The following is a 20,768-nucleotide window of genomic DNA, read 5'->3' on the forward strand; positions in this document are numbered from 1 at the left end:
GCTTCCTGACCCCCTTTTGGGAACTCTACAGGTCACCGTGGTTAACACTTTCACAGAAAGTTCTACATGCTGAGAAACCTGCAGGTCCTTAAAGAAGCCTCTTTCTCCCCCTTTCCCCTCAGAGAGTACTCCAAGCCGGTAGAAGACTTGAACAGGTTCCAGGAAGGTCAAGTCAATTCCAGGAACAGGAATGGGAAAGTTTTTGTTCAGGAATGAAACGGGGTGGGGGGCAACATGGTCCAGAGGAAAGAGCACAGGCCTAGGAGTCGGAAGAGCTGAGTTGCAGTCCTGCTCTATGATGTTGGGCATCTAGGATAGGGACCATTTTTAAACTGATGAACATGTATTTCTGCCCGAGGGTCTAGCCCAGTGCTTGGTACAGAGTAAGTACTTAATAAATACTAGTATTAGGTGACGTCAAAATAAAAAAAATCAAATGCTTTGTAATGTTTCCTTAAATCTGGAAAAGTGGTTTCTCAAGTTTATAAACTCCTAAAGGTAGAATTAACATGGGGATGGGGGGACTATATGGTACAGTCTCCTGTCTCTGGGAGACAGTAATAATAGTAATAATATTAATAATAATAATTGGAGTGTTTAAGCACTTATTCCAAGCACTGGGGTAGAGACAAGCTAATTAGGTTCCACGTGGGAATCACAGCCAAAGTAGGAGGGAGAACTGGTATTGACTGCACATTTAAGCTAATTAGGTTCCAGGTGGAAATCACAGTCAAAGTAGGAGGGAGAACTGGTATTGACTGCACATTTAAGCTAATTAGGTTCCAGGTGGAAATCACAGTCAAAGTAGGAGGGAGAACTGGTATTGATTGCACATTTTACAGATGAGGGAACAGAGGCACAAAGATGCAAAGTGACTTCAGGGAAGGGCCTTTGGAGGAGACGTGATTTTAGGATGGCTTTGACTGGAAAAGAGCCCTGATCTCAGGGTCACAATCCACTTTCTGGTCCTGGTGATGACCTTATGGTATTTCTTTGTGCTTCAGTCCCCTCATCTGTAAAGTGGGGTAAAAATATCGATCGGTCACCTCCGTGACTATCCAGGCCATTATCAGCACCAGAAAACTAAGCTAGCTCTAGCATTTAGTAATCGAGATAGCTGCCCTAACTTCCCTGAGTCCAATCAAGGGTTCAAGTTCGTGATAAGAGTTTAGCCCTTTGGTCCACAGGATAGAAAGGTAGGAGAAGTCTCCCAACACGGAAGTGAAATGGGAAAGGCTGTCCATCCTCAGGAGGCCAGGCCATTCTGAGACTTAACTGGGGAATGCTGGTAAATGAGAATAGACAGCTGGGCAAGGCACCATCAGGAGGGCTGGAGTGTCTTTGATCAAAGGGGCCAGCGAGACCGGAAAGGAGAATCAATCCATCAGTGGAATTTATTAAGTACTTTATGTAGAACACTGTACTAAGCGCTTGGGAGAATACAAACAGCAGCATTAGTAGACAAATTCCCTACACACCATGACCTAGACCGAACACTAGAGCCCCGCTACCCACTTTCACTGCTGCAAAGCCAGACCCTCTCTTTGAGTGCTTACTGTGTGCAAGGAAGAAGGAAAAGGGATATGTACCTGGATTTTATTAAACACTCTGCTTTTATCTGGTAGATAAAAGATAATTAGATCAGACATAGTTTCTGTCCTGCCTGAGGCTCTCAGAGGGAGGGAGGACAGGTATTTTATCCCATTTTCCAGATGAGGAAACTGAGAAATGGAGTAACTTGCCCAAGGTCTTATAGCAGGCTACTGGCAGAACTAGAATTAGATCCTATCAATCTGACTCCCACTGGTCTTTCCACTAGGCTATGTTTCCTCCCCAAGTTCACATCAGGGTTGTGAACTTCTACCAGTGGGGAATGGTGGTGATGTTGACAGAGAGGGCAAAATTAGGAAGAGGAATGGATTAAGGAGTGAAGAAGCAGCATGGCCTAGTGAAGAGAATACAGGCCTGGGAATCAGATGGGTCTGGGTTCTAATCCTGGCTCAGTCATTTGACTGCTGTGTGACCTTGAGCAAGTCACTTCACTTCTCTGTGACTCAGTTACCTCAGCTGTAAACTGGGGATTGAGACTGTGAGCCTCATGTGGGACAGGGACTGTGTCCAACCTAATTATCTTATATCTACCCGGGGGCTTAGTACAGTGCCTGGCACGTAGAAAGCACTTCACAGATACTGTAAAAAAAATTCAATTTTATCCATATTGAGTTTGTTGCCAGCGGGACATCCAAGTGGAGATATCTTGGGGGCAATAGGAAATGCGAGATTGCATAGCAGGAAAGATGTTGGTCGATTTGGGAGCTATATCATATCAATCTATCAATGGTATTTATTGAACACTTACTGTGTGCAGAGTGCTATACTGGGCGGTTGGGAGAGTATAATGTAACAGAGTTGGTAGACACATTCCCTGACCACAAAAGGGGAGCTCAGGACATAGTAAGTGCTCATAGAACTCTGGACATAGTGCCTGCTCAATAAATGCCATCGATTGATCAATTGATTCAGATCAAGACCTTCCTGGGACTTGCAGAATCCATTAGTTTACCTTTCCAGTTCCCTCCCAGATCTGCGATTCCATTATAAATTCCTACATCAAAAACTTTCCAGACTGTACTCCTCCCCTTTCCATTTGTTCAGGAAATAAGAACAAACAGTGTGGTCAGTCCTGGGTTGGGCCACAAGGACCCCAAATATAATCCAATGGCCTTGGATTGACGTTTCCCTTGGGAAGCACCCTTTTCGGGCTCTTTTGCCCCCTGCCATTCCTGATAATGGGCTGGGAGCGGCAGTAACAAGCAGGTGTCATCCCTGGGGAGTTTGAAGTAGTGTGACCAACGAGACCAACCAGTTGTATGAATGCAAATCCAGGGGTTCTGTGTAATCAACAGGTGGGAAAAATGATCTTTCCTCAAACTCAGCAATAGCAACTTCTAGCTGAGCAAGAGGATGATCCGTTTCCCAAGCATACAGGCATGCTCTTCCCTTTTCCCGTGGGACGTAACCTGACCAGCCTACGAGGTGTCCTGTAGGTTTTACAGGGTGTTGAATGTGGGCATTTTATGTTGTCATGTAAGGGCTCAGCATTCCAATTCCTGTGGAAAAGAGGCCAGGTGCTCAAGGTTGGGACATTCATTCACTCGGTCGTATCTGTGGGCTTACTGTGTGCAAAGCCCTGTACTATGCACTTGGGAGAGTACAATACGGTGATAAACAGACACATTACCTGCCCACAGTGAGCTAACAGACTAGGAGGGAAAGGAGAGCAAGGACCCAAACTAGAGAAAGGTATAGAAAGGTTGCTTAGGCCTCATCCTGGCCACCACTTTAGTTCTCCTGTTCTCACCTCTGTCATGGATGTCTTCAGGAAGCACCCCAAACAGATATGCCACAGCGTGGTGAAAATGACTTCAGATCATCGGGACTGACACCCACCCTCTACATACTCTTACAGTATTTGTAAAGCGCTTTCTGTGTGTCAAACACTGTTCTAAGCGCTGGTGTGGGGCCATGTTAATTAAGTCAGCCACAGTCCCTGTCCCACATGGGGCTCACAGTCTAAGTAGGAGGGAGTAGGATTTAATCCCTACTTTAGTTGAAGAAACTGAGCCATAGAGAAGCTAAATGACTTTCCCAAGTTCACGCAGCAAGCAATTGACACTACTCCAGAAAAAAGCATCACTGAAGTGTCAGGAATACACTAGTCTCTGCCCCTCTTGTTGGTTGAATCAAAAGACAGACAGGGAAAGATGTCCACGGTGAGCAGTAGAAAAGGTGAGATTGCTAAGAAAGAGGGGGCTCCTTCGGGATATATCATGTTTTAGATTGTGGCACCTTGTTACTGCTGAGCATCATTTGGCAAATCTAGGAAAGAGAGCAAAGGCTAACATTGGAAGGTAGGGAGCAAGGCAACCTTGCTCTCTCCTGAATCACTACTGATCATATTCCATTTGGTTCCCTTGGATGGCTGCCATGATTTCTTACACTCAGTTTTTTCTTACCCCTGGGTCAGTGCCAAGATCTCCTGTCACCTTGTCGTCTAGGTGATTGCTCTTGTCTTTTACTTTGGAGTGCACTCAGGAAAAGAGGAAACCTGATGACAGCAACAGCGATACTATTTATTAAGTGCTTACTGTGTGCAGAGCACTGCTCTAAGCACTGGGAAAGAACATACAAGTGGGAAGATAGAGATGGAAAATCAAAAGAATGAATCAAGTACCATGTAATTCCCCTCACGTAGAGACCCAGGCAAGAAAACAGGACTGTAGTAGAGGGGAAAGGCAAGAAGCACCCCACCATTGAGTTGAAGGAGGCGAGGGGGTCGGGAAAGGAGGGGTGAAGCAGTAAAATCTGTCAATTAATGCTGTTTGTAGGCAAGAATCCAGCAGTGAAGGGTGAGATGGAGAAGATGTAAACATTAGAGTACTTTCAATCATGTCCTCAACTATTGCCCAAACCCATGGAAGGAAGAGAAGCTGCCTGTAGCTTGATTAAAATGAATGATCGAGTTAACAGAGTCCACTTGTTTTTGAACTCTGAGTCATTGTGGCCATCCTGATTGTCTCCTTTGACCAGGCTGTCTTCTGTGGTTTCCTACACCTTGGCAGAGCCTCCTGTGATGGGAAGGAAGTTTGGGGAAAAACTTGACTGGAAAATCTTAAATGCTGTTGATATATGGAATCAAAATGGGAGTCGCACTCCCTGGCACTTCAAGTCCCAGCCTCTCTCAAGGAATGGTCGTGTGTCCATGGAGTTTTCTTGGTAAAAATAAGGAAGTGGTTTACCATTGCCTCCTTCTGCGCAGTAAACTTAAGTCTCTGCCCTCGATTGTCTCCCATACCACTGCTGCCAAGCACAGGCGAGTTTTGACTAGTAGTGGATTGCCTTCCACTAGTCACTGCCCAAGCTAGGAATGGAATGGGTATGCCTCTGCTTGACTCTCTCTCCCGTAGCCGAGACTGGTAGAGTACTGGAAACTCTCCAGATGCGACCCTGAGAGGGGAGACCTGCTCTACAGTTGGGTAAAACTTGGAAAAGTCTGAACCGAGTTACCATAGAGATTTTTTTTATTAATAATAATAATAATAATGGCATTTATTAAGCGCTTACTATGTGCAAAGCACTGTTCTAAGCGCTGGGGGGATACAAGGTGATCAGGTTGTCCCACGCCGGGCTCACAGTCCTCATCCCCATTTTACAGATGAGGGAACTGAGGCCCAGAGAAGTGAAGTGACTTGCCCAAAGTCACACAGCTGACAGTTGGCGGAGCTGGGATTTGAACCCACGACCTCTGACTCCAAAGCCCGGGATCTTTCCACTGAGCCACGCTGCTTCTCTACTGAGCCACGCTGCTTCTCTATTCTATTCTCTATTCTTCTTCTCTATTCTCTATTCTTCTCTACTCTTCTTGCCAATAATTTCATAGTTAGCCAGGAGATCCTTCAGAAGCCCCACCTGAACATAAATCATCAAATACTGTCAAACTCAGTATACAGGGCAGAGAAATCAGCAATGGTATTTTTAATTCAGATGGGGTACAGATGTTTAGTTACAGCAGGTCAGTGATTCCAGTTAAATAAAATTAAAAACCTTTCATTTTCCCAAATATAAAATTACTAAATTAATGTTTAAAAGGAACAATAACATGGTAAAAGCTTTAAATTACACCACCATTTACCACAGGAATTATGATCACCCATTCCACGCTCCATCACTTTGGCAAAAGGATGAAATTTTTTAAAACAGTGTATAAACCTAACATAGCAAAGACTGTATACATCTTCATATTGCACGTATTTATGTACAAGAGTAAACAAGCTGTAGAGTCAAATAGAGCATGTACTTGGAATAGCACAAATTGATCACAAACTTAAAGTGGAAAGATTAAAGCTGGTATGAGAATTAAAAATGTATAGAAATGAAATACACATATGTACAGGATTTTGGGATGGACTGCATTAACAAACAATATGTACATATCAATTTGTTTTACTATTTAAATTTTAGCATAATTGTGTTTATTAATACAGACCTTTGGTTATTAACCGCTTGACTCACCGCTCACATACTTTTTTCTAAATGCCAGTAAATACGTATAAAACAGCACTAAACCTTCTCATTCACTGGTACAAAAACTACAAGTGTCAGTTCCCTTAAGTCATCAAAAACTAGTGAATATCTAGGCACAAAAATAGTTCTCGTACTTGTACTCAACCTGAATGTGCCACAGGAAAAAAATAAAGAATACTTAATATATTCAAGATGTGCAAGTTTAGCCCCACAAGATAAGGCTAACTAAATTTTTAACTTCAGTGTTACGTTCACTGCTACATACATTCCACAATACTTGCTTACATGTGCCATTCACTTTAATACTACTTCTAAGGAAGAGAAATTAACTCTGGCACCCATTTCTTAAGCTATAAGGAGAACTTTGAATATTGCCAGTGGAATTTAAAAAAATATGTGCACCTTCTTATTCTATAAAGTCTACTATGAAACAACTTTTTTGCTCCTTTCCTATCCTCACCGCCCTCCCCATCCCCAGACCTAAGTGTGTCACCAGTCTTTACTATATCTTGCACATATCCAGACCTAGTTTTGGAAATCAACCTGAGTTTGCAAATGACAAAGCAGAACCACATATGGCGATCTAAGAAAAGTTACTTTCTGTTACAAGAAACGATCATGCAATTGAAGAGGAACTGGGCATCCCGTGAACGGTTGTGCTTGTTGGCGTTCCACTTATGGCATTGAAGATGTGAAGTGAGTTAGGTATAACACTGGCCTTCTCTTCTACTGGACAAATCTTGAAACAGGAAAAAAAAATAGATACACACACATATTTTTACTAAAAATTGATTTACGTCTGCCCCAAACAAATGCTCCGAATATTCCACCTGATATAAACTTTTCCCCATTTGTGTTTTGGAAATGTTGGTTTCAAGCTTTTTTTGTCAACCCCATTTTTTTACTCTGGCGAAGGAAAGTCCACTCTCCCAGCACTGGGAAATGAATGTTGTTTTTGTCATCTGTTGACAGAAGCAGGTTAGCCATCTTATTTTTGGGGGGTGAGAACTTGGGGGAATTGCTGTACAGGCACCTGGTTACACCTGCTCATAATCACATTTTTCCAGGTTCCAACTCAAGGTACTCCTATGCTGGCCGAAGGAGAACCTTGCTGCATAACCTGTGCTGGACCAAGGTGTTTCTGGTTGAGGGCAGAATTCCTCTCTCCTCTCTCTTTTGGAATTCCTCTCTCCAGATATGAACCTTTTAAATCTCCTCCTTTCACGTCCTCTTTAGAGCAGAAAGCAACTTTAATGCTTTCCCTGCTCCTTTCCATCCCGCTGCCCCATACGTACACCTCCACTCCCAGGGAGACTGAACTTCAGGCTGGGAGTGGGCTCCCAACTACAGCAGAAAGATTAAGAAAAAAAAAAAAAGCTAGGCCAAAAGGCTTAATTAAAAGTAATGGAATTCCAATGCCAGCAACTAAGCAACTAAATTGGGAAAAACCTCGGCCTGTTGGTCATATCCAGATGCTCAGAGCCCTGAGCTTCCTTGCAGGAGTTCAAGGCAGTGAGGCAACCTGTTCGTTTGCTGAGCACTGCTAGCTAGAAAGACACACACACACACACACACGCCTCATTCCCTTAGTACAGTGCTAAGCGCTTAGTACAGTGCTCTGCACACAGTAAGCGCTCAATAAATACGATTGATGATCCCCTTTTTGTTCGGAACAAGGCCAGTGCCATCAGGTGGAGCAGGGAAGCAGCGTGGCTTAGTGGAAAGAGCACAGGCTTGAGAGTCAGAAGTCACGGGTTCTAATCCCACCTCCACCACTTGTCAGCTGTGTGCTCTGGGCAAATCACTTATCTGTGCCTCACTTCCTCATCTGTAAAATGGGGATTAAGACTGTGAGCCCCCACATGGGTCAACCTGATAACCTTGCATCTATCCCAGTGCTTAGAAGAGTACATGGCACATTGTCAGCGCTTAACAAATATTGTCATTATTATTAAGAGAAGCAGCGAGGCTTAGTGGCAAGACCCCGGGCTTAGGAGTCAGAGGAGGTGGGTTCTAATCCCGGCTCTGCCACTTGTGTGACCTTGGGCAGGCCACTTAACTTCTCTGTGTCTCAGTTCCCTCATTGATAAAATGGGGATTAAGACTGTGAGACCCACGTGGGACAACCTGATTACCTTGTATCTACCCCAGTGCTTAGAACAGTGCTTGGCACATAGTAAGTGCTTAATAAATATCGTTATTATTATTATTGGGATGGAGTTAAGGCTGCAGTTAGAAAACACTGTGCTTATTTTGTACACTCCCCCCACACCACCACCTCCCCGCTGCCCCCACCCTGGGCTCTGTGTAGGGAGAATTTCCCTTGAAATTTTTTTCTTCATTTCAAAATCCTTCCACTCCCTGCTCAAATTTTTCAATATTGCCCTGATCCAGTATCCCTCTCTGGGGGACACTGACCCGTTCTTTCTCTCCAAGAGCTAACTGTGCCCCTGGAAAGCCCCACCCTCTTTCCATTTCCTGGGTAGTATTTCGGTAGTCCTCTTGGATTTTTTTTTTTTTTTTTTTTCAAAAGAGCCCCAACGCCAAAATTTCAGCAGGAGCAAGATGCCTACTAATTCACTACTGGTGAATGCAACTTTAAAGTTTAGAAAACAGAGTGAAAACAAACAACATTACCATCCCATCTGGCCATGGTTGCATAGGAGAAAAGAGACAAAAAGTTGAGACATTCTCTTAAAGTTGCAAAAATAAGCCCCGGAGTTGAAATCTGTGTTATAAAGTCAGTGTTCATTAAATGACTATTTATCTCAATCACTATGTACTAAATGCTAAGGAAAATACAACAGAATTAATAGACATGTTCCCGGCCTTCAAGAAACTGGCAATCTAGCAAGGGAGACAGGCACAAAAATAAATTACAGACCATTTACTTTTCAGTTCCTACTGCCTCACCTCTGAGGCACCTAAATGCCCTCCCTCCTCAAATTCTTCAAGCAATGATTCTCCCCTTCTTACTGAACGCACATCTCCTCCAAGAGGCCTTCCAAGACTAAGCCCCACTTTTCCTCATCTTCCACTCCCTTCTGCGTCACCCTGATTTGCTCTCTCCATCCCCATAGCACTTATGTATATATCTGTAATTTTATTTGTTTATATTGATGCCGGTCTCCCCACCCCCCTGTCCCCAGACTATGAGCTCACTGAGGGTAGGGATTGTCTCTCTCTTTATTGCTGTACTGTACTTTCCCAAGAGCTTAGTACAGTGCTCTGCACACAGTAAGCACTTAATACGACTGAATGAATGAATGAAACGCATGATCCACGCAGTACATAAGTACATAGCTTTATACTACCTGTAATTTATTTTTATGTCTACCCAGCTAGATTGTAAATTCCTTGAGGGAAGAAATGTGCCTACTTTACTGAACTCTTAAGTGCTTAGCCCAGTGTTCTGCACACAATCAATCAATCGGTATCTGAATGTTCAAATACCATTGATTGATTGACAGGCGGAATCAATCAATCATATTTATTGAGCGCTTACTGTGTGCAGAGCACTGTACTAAGGGCTTGGGAAGTACAAGTTGGCAACATATAGAGACAGTCCCTACCCAACAGTGAGCTCACAGTCATTCACTCTTTCCACAGTAGTCAACACAGGAGAGCTGCTTGGGTTGCCATTGCCCTAGTCCTGGTGAACTACCTTCAATCCAGAACCTCATTGCTAGTGAGTGTTCTTGTTTTCAACTGTGATATCAAAACATTTTTCAGGCTGACCAAATTGTCCAAAAAGCCCAAGTACCATCTGTGGTAGGTCTACTTTGTCATGACGCGTGCATTTTGTGTTTGCCAAGCTTGGACAGTAACAGAGATATGTACTTAAGTGCTGTGGGAGCACTTTTGTGAACTTGAGTGGAACCAGAGTACTGTAATGACTGTGGGGAGAATAGAAATGAATCAGGGAAGGCCTACTGAAGATGTGATTTCAGGGCTTTGAAGGTGGGGGAAGGATTGGTCTGACAGATGTGAAGGGAGAGGAAGTTCCTGTCAGTAGAGAAAGGAATGAAGAAGAGGTCAGGGGCAGAAGGATAAGATGAAGCACACTGGGTAACATAGCTTTGAGAGGAACACAGTATGTGAGCTGAGATGAGGTAGCAGAGAACACTGGATACTTAAGAGGGAAGGTGTTGATTGAGGCTTAATGTCCACAGCCAGCAGTTTGTTAGATGCAGAAAGGACTGGGTGACCATTAGAGATTTTGAGAAGTGAGGTTACCTGGGCAGAAGGACATTTTAGAAAAATGGATCTAAGCATAGTGGGGGCACTCATAAAACTTGTAAAATGATAAGTCCCTTCTGCTCTTCGCAAAGTTGATGCAGTAGTCACAGTCAGGATAGGGAAAGTGCAGTGGATGCTTGGACAGAGAGGAAGGGATTGACTCAGGAAATATGGCGGAGGATGAACTGACAAGATTAAATAAACAATTTGAATGAGAGGAAGGAGCTAAAGATAATGTCAGCGTTACAAGCTTAAGAGACGGGGAGGAGAGGATTTGCGAGGAAAGACGAGGAGTTCGGATTGGACGCAACAACCTTGAGGTGCCAGAGGATATCCATTCTTGAGCTGTCCTTGAGGCCAAGGGTGGTGAAGCAGATTTATTTGCGAGCCATTTACATGCAGGTTGATCAATGAAGCTCTGGGAGTGGATGAGCTTCCCAAGGGTGTGTGTAAGTTAGAAGAATAGGGGACCAGAACACCCCTAAACATGTTATGTTTATATATATATATATATATATATATATATATATATATACATGTATACATATATATATATCAACATCCTAGAGGAATGGCTAGATCCCTTTAAAATCCAGATTGATGAGTTGCTCTAGGTTTTGTTTTAAAGCCGCAAAGAAACATTCAGGCATAAGAAATGATCTGCTGGTTCAGCTACATGATCCATCTAGCCCTGAACTTTGTCTCATCGTGGTACCAAAGGTCACCTGAAGGAAGTGTGCTCGTCGCCCTTCTAAACACCCAACCACAACTGTAACTTTTCCTTCTGATAATTACCATGAATTTACCATGGCAATATATTTAAACCCTTCTAACTGGTCCCCTCAGCATCCTTACTTTCTTCCTCAAGTAAACCATTATTGTCCGTTCACCTATCATTCTATCATCCTCAGAGGGCCAGCAGGGAGTAAGCAAGATTTTGGACAGCTTCTGGCTCAACCAGAGGGCTGAAGGGATTCACCAAAGTATGAGCATTTCCAGGAAAATAAAACCAAAGAGGAAAGGCACACAGTTAGTTAAACAGGTTACTCTGAGGCACAAAAATGTACAGGGAACAAAAGAACCTGCTTTCATTCAGAGAATGAAATCGGAAAGCGTGGGGCCGGGGTTGTGAGGGAGCAGAGCACAAAATCAAATCTGAGGTAAAGGAGGAGGCATTGCCTCTGAGGAGTGAGTGGCAGGAATTTGACAAAACCAAGGGGGTTTTCAGGTGAATTTTTCAGAACTATAAAAGGCATGAATTAGGTGTGTGATGGTAGGTTTTTATTCATGCCAATCTGCAATGTACCATTTTCTTTATGAATTGGTAAAGTGACTGTGACAGAGTAAGATCGCTCTGAAACAAAGACCTGGAGAGTTTATACCCATTCAGGCTCAAATACCAAGCTCAGCTATGCAGTTAGAGTAATTAATAGCCTTTACTCAATCCTGAAGCAATGGGCTAAGTAGGGGAAGGCCTGCTGATGCCATGCCTGGAACCTAAACTCATTCTAAAAGGGCAGTTTATGGAGAGGTTTTAGGAAAACTTCCCATGTGAGTATGGAGTTCAATTAGAAGCCTCGACTAACTATTAGAACTCTAAGTGCTATTTTTTTCCTGCTGTCTTGGGGTTGGGATTTTGGGCTTACTTGTTCATGCATAATTTCCGAAAGTTCTTTTGCCATTTCCCGGTAGTTAGCCTTCATTTCTTCCTGATATTCCAACTGATCCTCCTTTATGAGCCGTTCATTTACTGCCAAAGCCTGGCCGCAAGCTTCAACAAACTGTCTGAAATGCAAAAGGAAAGAGAGGTAAAGACAGGATACGAGGCACAACCCAAAGTGATTTTAAGTACTGGGCAGGTGGTGCTCTGATAATTTATTCTTTATTAAAACGAAAAATGAATTCCCCAGGTTCCAATGTCTGAGATGTGCACAAAGAAGATCACACTACAGTACCTGAAAACTTCTTTCAAAAGCTTCACCTTGTTGTCAGGGTATCTTTTTGTGTTGGCATCATCTAAAAAGGCCCGGGCATAGGCCAGAGGGCCGGCATTAACCTAAGGAAGGGAAAAGAATTGTTATTAAATTCAATAATGGGATAAACCCACAATGTTCCCCAGAACCGACAGTTCTATTGTCTTAATAAAGAGAGTAAAACTGACTGGATTTGATGCCAGGAGATGCTTGGAATGGCCTGGTGATCCCCTCGTAACCTAGCTGTTGAGTAGACTTTTAATATAAACCAAGTTTTTAGGTTTGGGATTTAAACCCCTTGGTGGGAATGTGTCTCCTTTACTCATCAGGATGAACTGGAGGCTATTTAACATGTAACAGACCTTTCAAAATTAGGTACCTTAGTCAGGGGTGTGTTGATTTTTTTTTTTACTATTATTATTACCTTTTGCCTTTTAAACATCTCCCCGGGGATATTCTTAGCACATCCAGTCCCCTGACACTCTGCCACACTCCCCACTCCTCTGGCCTTCCTGACTCACCACTTACACTTTGAGCCTGTAATTTCTTTAGTTCTTGTGATCTATGGCTTTGCTTTTCACTAGAGTAAAGTTGTCCTGATGTGGGAGGGGCAAGTAGGTGAGAGTGAGAAAGAGATGAATGTGGAAGGGATGTGTGAAAAGTGGGTTGAGAATTTTTGATCTGTTTGCCAATTTCTTGGTAAAGAATAGGTCCCCTTGGGTCAAAGGAGGTCTGTGAACTCTTATGACTGCCTCATATATATTTCAGGGATTATCAAGCAGCTCCCTTGATCCCTTTTAGAGCAACACTCGTTGTTCAAATACGTAAAATTAATTGTTTCATTCAAGGCAAAAGTTTGGAAAACTCTCCTTTTTCAGCGACCAGTGATTTATTTCTCTTCCTGGCTTCAGAAAGAGGGAAGATTAAGAGATGAAAGAGGAAAATGGGCTAGGAGCAGAAATGTATGAATGGAAACCTCTTTGTAATAATCACAGGTATGAGGCTATTAGGGAGATGGTACGGTTAATGTTCGTTTCATTTGGGGGAAAATGCTACTTGGGAACTTTCAGCAAGAGACATGCATGGCTTTCATAACCGTTAGATGAGATCTCCTTAAACTAGAGGTAGCGCTCTGCATGAGTCTGGTGACTTTGTTCAATGCCATAAGGCTTACAGAGAGTTAATGTACGTCCCCAAAGGGACCTGTTTCTTCTCATCACTCTCCTGCTCTCCACTGACATTGGTAATTTAGGAGAGGGCACAATCAAAAAGCAGATTGGCCCAGTAAGTTATTGGAACTGCAAAGGCTAGACTCTTACAGCAGCAGAGGGATTAACATGAAAAACAACTTTTCCAGCTCTGAGTTTGAACTCTCCCAAGGGCTTAGTACATGGCTCTGCACCTAGTAAGCGCTCAATAAATTCCACTGATCGATTGTGTTTGGTGGAAGGAAGCTGGGGTCTCACCTGCACACTGACACTGCCCTGTAGTTTGAGCTGCAGCTTGATCATGTCCACTTCAGCTGTGGAACACAGCTGCCTCAGCTCGGCCACTTTCTTACTCATCTCATCAATGGCCACTTCTATTGGGTTAAGATCTGTGTGGTGCTGGTACATCACAGGAATGCGCTTCTTTACGTACGGGAAGCAGTGGATTGCTGCTTGAAAAGGAGATAGGTTCACATATGGAGTTATAAAAAAAAAAGATTTGGTAAAATCATGAATACTTACAAATATGGATCTATCCTCCCATTAGCCTCCCTCCCTGCTCACCATGTGCCATGTTATTCATCCTGCATGCGGTGCTCTCCCTTGTCCCTTTGGTCAAGCTCTCTCTCCCTGAAGAATGTCTATGGACCTGTGCCCACCCCCATAGCACAAAGAAGAGTAGAGATGGCACCACCTCCCCATGGACAAAGCAGAATCTAAAGTAGATGGCAAGAGCACTTTGACCTCCCCAGTCTTCCTTCCGCAGTCTAGGAGGGTGTTCTGTGTAACCTGCCAACCCCTGAAGACAAGGCTCTCCACTCTGCCAGAGCCAAGGAAAATGGCAGAGCTCTAGGATCTGAGTTTGGTGGGGGGGGGGGGGGGGTGATATTTGTTAAGCACTGTCTATATACTGAACACTGTTCTAAGCCCTGGGGTAGGTACAAATTAATTAGGCCAGGCACTGTCCCTGTCCTGCATGAGCTCCCAGTCTAAATAGGACAGAGAACAGTTAGTTTTATTTTACAGTTGAGGAAACTGAGGCACAGAGAAGTTCAAGTGACCTGCCCAAGGTCACACAGCCAGAGATTGGCAGAACTTGGATTAGAACCCAGGTGCTTCTGACTCTCAGGCCTGTGGTCTTTCCAGTAGGCCACGCTGCTTCTCTGATGGCCACCTGAGCTCTGTAGAGCAAGGAGAAGACTTGCTGCATGGTCACTTACACAGGGTCGTCCTCAACATATGGAACCCTGCGGGAAATGCCACTATTATTACCACGTAGAGCACAGGCCAGGAAGTCAGAAGGACCTGTGTTCTAATCCTGACTCCGCCTCTTGTCTGCTATGTGACCCTGGGCAAGTCACTTCACTTCTCTGTGCCTCTGTTACCTCATTTGTATAACGGGGATAAGACTTGTGAGCCCCAGGTGGGACAGGGAATGTGTCCAACCTGATTGGCCTGTATCTACTAAGTACAGTGCCAGGCACGTAGTAACTGCTTAAAAAATGTAATAAAAAAACCCCCAAACCCATAGGAGACTCCATCCATTCTCTTGGGCTGAGAAGCATCCAAAATGAGGGGAAACAGCCTTTTTTATAGAAACTCAAAAAATACACTTGGACCCAAGAGATGGATTTGTGGGGTTCGGTTGTCAAAACAAAACTGGAACTTTCTGGAAAAAAATCCCCAATATAAAACGATGGACTTCTTCAGCAATCCTCTCCCAAAGCAGAATATTGTTCCTATGAAATTTTAAATGAAAACACAACACAACCTTCATTCCACATCCTCTCCAAATTCATTCATTCAATCTTTGCCAGACTCACCCCCCAAACCCAGAAGAAACAAAGGAAAGGGTATCCCCACCCTCACAAAGAGAATAAGCATAAAGCAAAGCACCACCTGTGAGAATCGTGCGCCTTTTACACTGCTCTTCCACTCCACCTTGTCTTTTGCCTGTTTGAGTGAAAGGCATTTCAAACATGAAGCGACGAATGTTGTGTGTCCTTTCAAACTCTGTTTTTCTCTCTTGCGATTCCTTTTCATCAAAGAATGGGATTACATGTGTAACCTGGATGTAGGCATATTTGGAGTCCAAATCCTTAGGGTTTACCTACATATGGAGGGCGGAGGGAAGAGAAAGAGGCTGACTTTTAAAGGGAAATTGTATCCTGTTCCCAAAACTGATCTTGTTAGATTTGCAAAGTAAATGCTTGGCTCTGAAACACTGTAGGTATGTAGGGTAGACAGGACTGGAAATTGAAGCCTCCAGTTTGTCCAAATAGTGTCATCTTAGCTGTAACATACAATTCACGGCAGTTCATGAAATAACATCTCAACTCTCTCCTACTGATGATAAAAAAGAAAGAAAAACCCACTGAAAGATGGGGATTTTGAGTGTGGGGGGTGCCGTGGTAGGTCTGCATGCTTTCCAGGGGAGGGTTATTGACTAGACACAGTAACATTCTTGAGGAGGTTAATATCTTCTCTAGATATGCATTTTTGGGCCCCGGCTGCTCTTGCTCCAGATATTATTTTATACAGCTAATTAGACCGAGGATAAGTTCTTGCATGATCTGAAACAAAACTACATTTATTATGTTAATGTTCACGGTCAGGGAATTTATCTAAGGGAGGCAGGATAGCCTAGGGGAAGATAGGGACTGACTGAGAGTCAGGAAATCTGGGTTCTGGTCCCTTGCTCAGCCACTTGCCTGCTGGATCATCAATCATCGTCATCAATTGTATTTATTGAGTGCTTACTGTGTGCAGAGCACTGTACGAAGCGCTTGGGAAGTACAAATTGGCAACATATAGAGACAGTCCCTACCCAACAGTGGGCTCACAGTCTAAATGCTGGATGACCTTGGGCAAGTCACTTATCTTTTCTGTGCCTCAGTTTCCTGTAAAATGAGAATTAAAAAAAACCATGTTCTCCCTTTTTGATGTAGGACACGGACTAATTAATTTAATTAATAATTATATATGATAATTGCAATATTTGTTAAGTGCTCACTCTGTATCAAGCACTGTTCTAAGTGCTGGGGAAGAGACAAGATAATCAGTTCAGGCACAGTCCCTGCCCCACACAGGACTCACAATCCAAATCAGAATGGAGACCAGGCACTGAATTTCCATTTTACAGATGAGGCACAGAAGTTAAGTGATTTACCCAAGATCACACAGCAGGCATGCAGTGCAGCCAGGATTAGAACCCAGGTCATCTGACTCCCAGGACCGTGCTCCCTCCACAAGGCCACGCTGCTCCTTAATTATCTTAATCATCTTGTATATACTCCAGCACTTAGCACAGTGTTTGGCACGTAGACAACACAACAGTAATAATGGCATTTACTATTATTAGCCCAAATCAGCCATACCTTGCCAGAATCCTGTATCATCTTGACGTTTTCAGAACCAAATTTGTCTGAGTAAAGCTTAAGAAGTCTCTGGGATATTTCAGACAGAGGGGTGAGTTTAGGTTCCTTGTAAATGTACTCCTTTCCATCTTCATCTTCAAAGAATCCCTGCCAAGCAAACCTGAGTTAGAGCTGTTTCATGACACTGAACAACGGTTAACACTTCAGGAGTGTGCTTTACGCTTTACCAACAGAACTGCAATGACCATGTACTGGTTGATTATTGGGGCTCAAACGAAAAAGTCTCAAAATAAAACGCCATTCAAACAGGCTCCGAGAGGGGTAGAAAAATAAGAATGTGAAGGTCAGCTACAGCATGGGTGCAGAGGTAAAGAAAGCACACACCATTACAGATTTATTCAAGGGGTGCTGAAATCACACACACAGTCTGAACAATTAAAGGTCCTGGATTAAAACTGCACTTTCACATTCAGCTGTAGTGCTTGGCTTCATTCCTGTTTCACATTCCAGATTCCTCACCCAAGGTGGCTTAGTGGTCTCCTAATGTGATGGGCAGAATCCTTCTGCCAGCCTGTCCTTTCAAGACAGATTTCACAATTTCAGTAAAACAAATCCATGTCCAGAGAAGAGTTATGATGCCCCTATTTCAAATGCAGTTTATTCCAGTATAAAACACCTGGAAATCTTTGGGAAATGTCACTGTTTCTCATCTGTTTTTGCAATCAGTCTCGGCGGACTGAAAAATACTAAAATATTCCTCAATCCATGGAGGGTGAAACAGGTTACTCCTTGAAAACCAAAAGCCAAATCGGGGTTAAGATTTGAAATGGTATATTCAAAAATAAATATCCCAGTCCTAGAATGAAACAGACAAAACAAGGGCAAAGAACATAGCGCACGTAAAAAAAGAAAAAAAAATGCAGGCTGGGCTAACAAAAATGCCCACACCAAAATAGGAGTTTAATGCAGTACTTCTTACTGCATTATTGCTTTGTAGGCATTGACTGTAATTACCTCCACGTCTGTTTCACTGTCTGTAAACTGGTATTGCTATAAAAGTTATAAGAGACAACAGAATAAATTGAAGGTTACACACTGCTCATAGTAACGCACACCCCTTTTCACAATTGGTTACCAACTGTTCAATTTAATAACGTTAGAGAAGTGTAGGTTAAAACTAGAATTAAGCAAGAAAAATCTTTCCCCATGGGTTCTGGGAAATATTACATTGGTCAATATACAATGAAGATATGGTATTACAAAAGATGAAGATGTCATAGACACAAAGTCAGCCACAAATTCTGAATTTTGGTTTAGGACATGCAGTACATACGCATAGAGAAAGCAGGTGATTTATTTCTGTAAATTGGAATCAAATGTTATTTTGAAAACTACAATAAGGTCTAGGGACACGGAGGTTTTGAAAAGCCAACTTGCACACCACAAATAATGGCTCTCACATACGGCTAGAGATGTTTGACAGAAAGAGAACTTACCGCTGCCTTAAGAAAGTAATAAAAGAAAAGACAGGAAGAAAGGAAAAAAAAAGTAGAAAGTTTACTGAGGAAGATAAGAATCACAGACACAATAAATTCATCACATCAGATGATTATGTGTCCAAGCAGCACTTAGAAGAAAAAGGTGCTCGGCATCATTTAAAAACATTTTTCGGAATGCCCGCCAGCTTGCGGAAAGGTTCGGGGTTTGCTCACCTGTCCAAAGAATGCCACTCTGAAATACGTGCCAAGCAATCTCTTGCCAGTATGCATGACCTCCGTTACTTTGCTGTATGCTCTATGTAGGGTGTCATAAAGATGGGCCAGCCTCTGGCAACAAGAAAGAGAACATTTTTTCCCCTCTCTGTTTCATGCAAAGACTAGAATTTTTAAAATTTTCTCTAACCTTATATGTAACAACAAGCAATGACTTAGAGACCGGCTCTCCCTGGAGCCTATCTGTGAAGATACTGAAACAGCTGGCTGTTGACTTGTACAGAATGACGTTTTCTATCCAAAAAGCAGTGAAAATTTGCAAAAAGCTGTTGTTAGGATGGAGGACAATATATAAAGTGAATGGCTTAAAAAATGGCTTTAATCAATCGATAGTTATTTATTGAGCACTTACTGTGTGCAGACTAGTGTACTAAGCACCTGGGAGAGTATAATACAACAGACAGGCAGGATCCTTGCCCCTTTAAAGTTTTCTCATTTTTTTGAGAAAAAAAATCAAAGTGTGGGTGATTCTTTTTTAGCTTTTATTTAAATCACTAAGGAGTTATTCTCAAGTGAAATTCAGTCACGGGGATTTTGCAGACTTGAGGCTCTTTCAATAGTAAAATCCCTCATGGAAAAGAAACAAGCTAAATCTAAAATGAGAACCTGAGAGCTTTTCAAAGAGAAAACTGATATCCCATAATGAAGAGGTTCATTTCAGTTTACTCAAACGCATTAGCATTAAAACTTTTCTAAAATATTTACTAAATGAATTGTCATTTTAGAAGCGGAAAGTAATGTCAATAATAATGGCCATGGTTTGCATAAAGGAATAACTCCTCTATGTAAACTGAACATAACAAATCTTAAGCCATCCATTTCACCTGTTGACATGTTCCTAAAAGCTAGACAGTCAAAAATGAAAAATTCATAATTCATTTTTGAATTGTATAAAATTTTCATTTGTAAGAATACAGATTGTTATTACTGGGTTTAAATATCTTTAGAACATTCAAATGACAAGATGGTAGATTTTTAGTGCTCGCAAAAACAGAAACTCTAAAATCATATACCTCAAAATCCCTGCGTTTTTCATAAATGGGAATGATAAGTTTATAGATGTCGGCAATCAGCTCATAGCGTTCAGCTTTCCAGAGCCCATCTGCACACTGCTCTAGCAATTCCATCAACACATCCTGTTTGGAGGAGACACAAGAAGATGCATTTTTTACAAAGTTTTACTTATTTCTCTACAGCTGGTTAATAACTTCAACGGAATAATTTACGGCTAAAACTACCCAGGATAAACCTGTGTTGTTGGTCAATACGGGGCCTAAAGGCAAACTTCAGAATTGAGGGTTTAAAAAAATAATTTAAAATCATAACAATCAATCTGGCTGTCTACACAGTTCAAATTTAGTGGCTGACTGCACACAAGGCGACTTGGGCCTGATCAGCCCAACCCAGAGGCAAGTCAAAACATTAACTAAAAGCAAGCCTGCCATTTTCTTTTAGTGTCTTCTCGGTGTGACCAAATTCTGCAGCTCCCAGTAAATGGAACTTAGTTTTAGATAAGGACCATTCTCTCAGGCCATTACATCGCTACCTCTCCCTCTCTATGGGATTTGGGTGAGGCAGGACGGTCTAGTGGAAAAAGCACAGGCCTGGGGGTCTGAGGACCTGAGTTCTTCTCCCAGCTCTGCCACTTACCTGCTGTGTGACTTTGGGCAAGTCACTTCACTTCTTCGTGCCTCAGTGCCATCATCTGCAAAACGGGGATTCAATACCTATTCTCCCTTCTACTGCAACATGTGGGACCTGATTTTCCCTTGGCACATATGAAGCATTAAATACCACAGTTATTATTATTATTATTATTAAGAATGTTCACTTTCTGTCTGTAGGGATTGACAAGTACGAGAGGCAGAGGGATGCAATCTTTTCCCTGTTTAACCAACTCTGATGAAGAGGGCCAATGGGCAGGAGGGATGTGATTTCAATGAAAGGAAGAAGTGACCCAATCTGGATTGACAGGCAGCAGTCAGTATAGTTCTCTTCAAATGTTCTGAGATTATGGAAAGATATATGTTGTGTTCAAGGCTAAAATGGAAAGAATCTCTGGGTCATATGTCTGCTGTAATACAAGTTCTGAAAATTCACACACATTTCTGATTC

At 42.6% G+C, this 20,768-nt stretch overlaps 1 protein-coding gene across 17 annotated transcripts in view; it reads right to left on the reverse strand.

Annotated features, from left to right (window-relative positions):
• Positions 1 to 5,505: 5,505 nt before the first annotated feature.
• Positions 5,506 to 20,768, reverse strand: part of DOCK9 (dedicator of cytokinesis 9) — a 245,483-nt gene continuing 230,220 nt past the window's right edge. For 9 of the 17 annotated variants that reach the window (XM_038759096.1, XM_038759087.1, XM_038759086.1 and 6 more), the window contains exons 46-55: positions 19,667 to 19,789; positions 18,594 to 18,707; positions 18,378 to 18,383; positions 17,896 to 17,931; positions 16,882 to 17,028; positions 15,404 to 15,614; positions 13,763 to 13,953; positions 12,279 to 12,379; positions 11,970 to 12,108; positions 5,506 to 6,823 (exon numbers count right to left, since the gene is read on the reverse strand). In XM_038759096.1, coding sequence (XP_038615024.1) covers positions 6,701 to 6,823; positions 11,970 to 12,108; positions 12,279 to 12,379; positions 13,763 to 13,953; positions 15,404 to 15,614; positions 16,882 to 17,028; positions 17,896 to 17,931; positions 18,378 to 18,383; positions 18,594 to 18,707; positions 19,667 to 19,789 — 1,191 coding nt within the window. In that variant the 3' untranslated portion in view covers positions 5,506 to 6,700. Of the gene's footprint in view, positions 6,824 to 8,721; positions 8,730 to 11,969; positions 12,109 to 12,278; positions 12,380 to 13,762; positions 13,954 to 15,403; positions 15,615 to 16,881; positions 17,029 to 17,895; positions 17,932 to 18,377; positions 18,384 to 18,593; positions 18,708 to 19,666; positions 19,790 to 20,768 lie in introns of all 17 variants that reach the window. The other 8 variants (XM_038759102.1, XM_038759093.1, XM_038759090.1 and 5 more) reach the window with 3 other exon arrangements.

Source organism: Tachyglossus aculeatus, chromosome 17 (assembly GCF_015852505.1).
Source record: "Tachyglossus aculeatus isolate mTacAcu1 chromosome 17, mTacAcu1.pri, whole genome shotgun sequence".
Classification (NCBI taxonomy): Eukaryota; Metazoa; Chordata; class Mammalia; order Monotremata; family Tachyglossidae; genus Tachyglossus; species Tachyglossus aculeatus.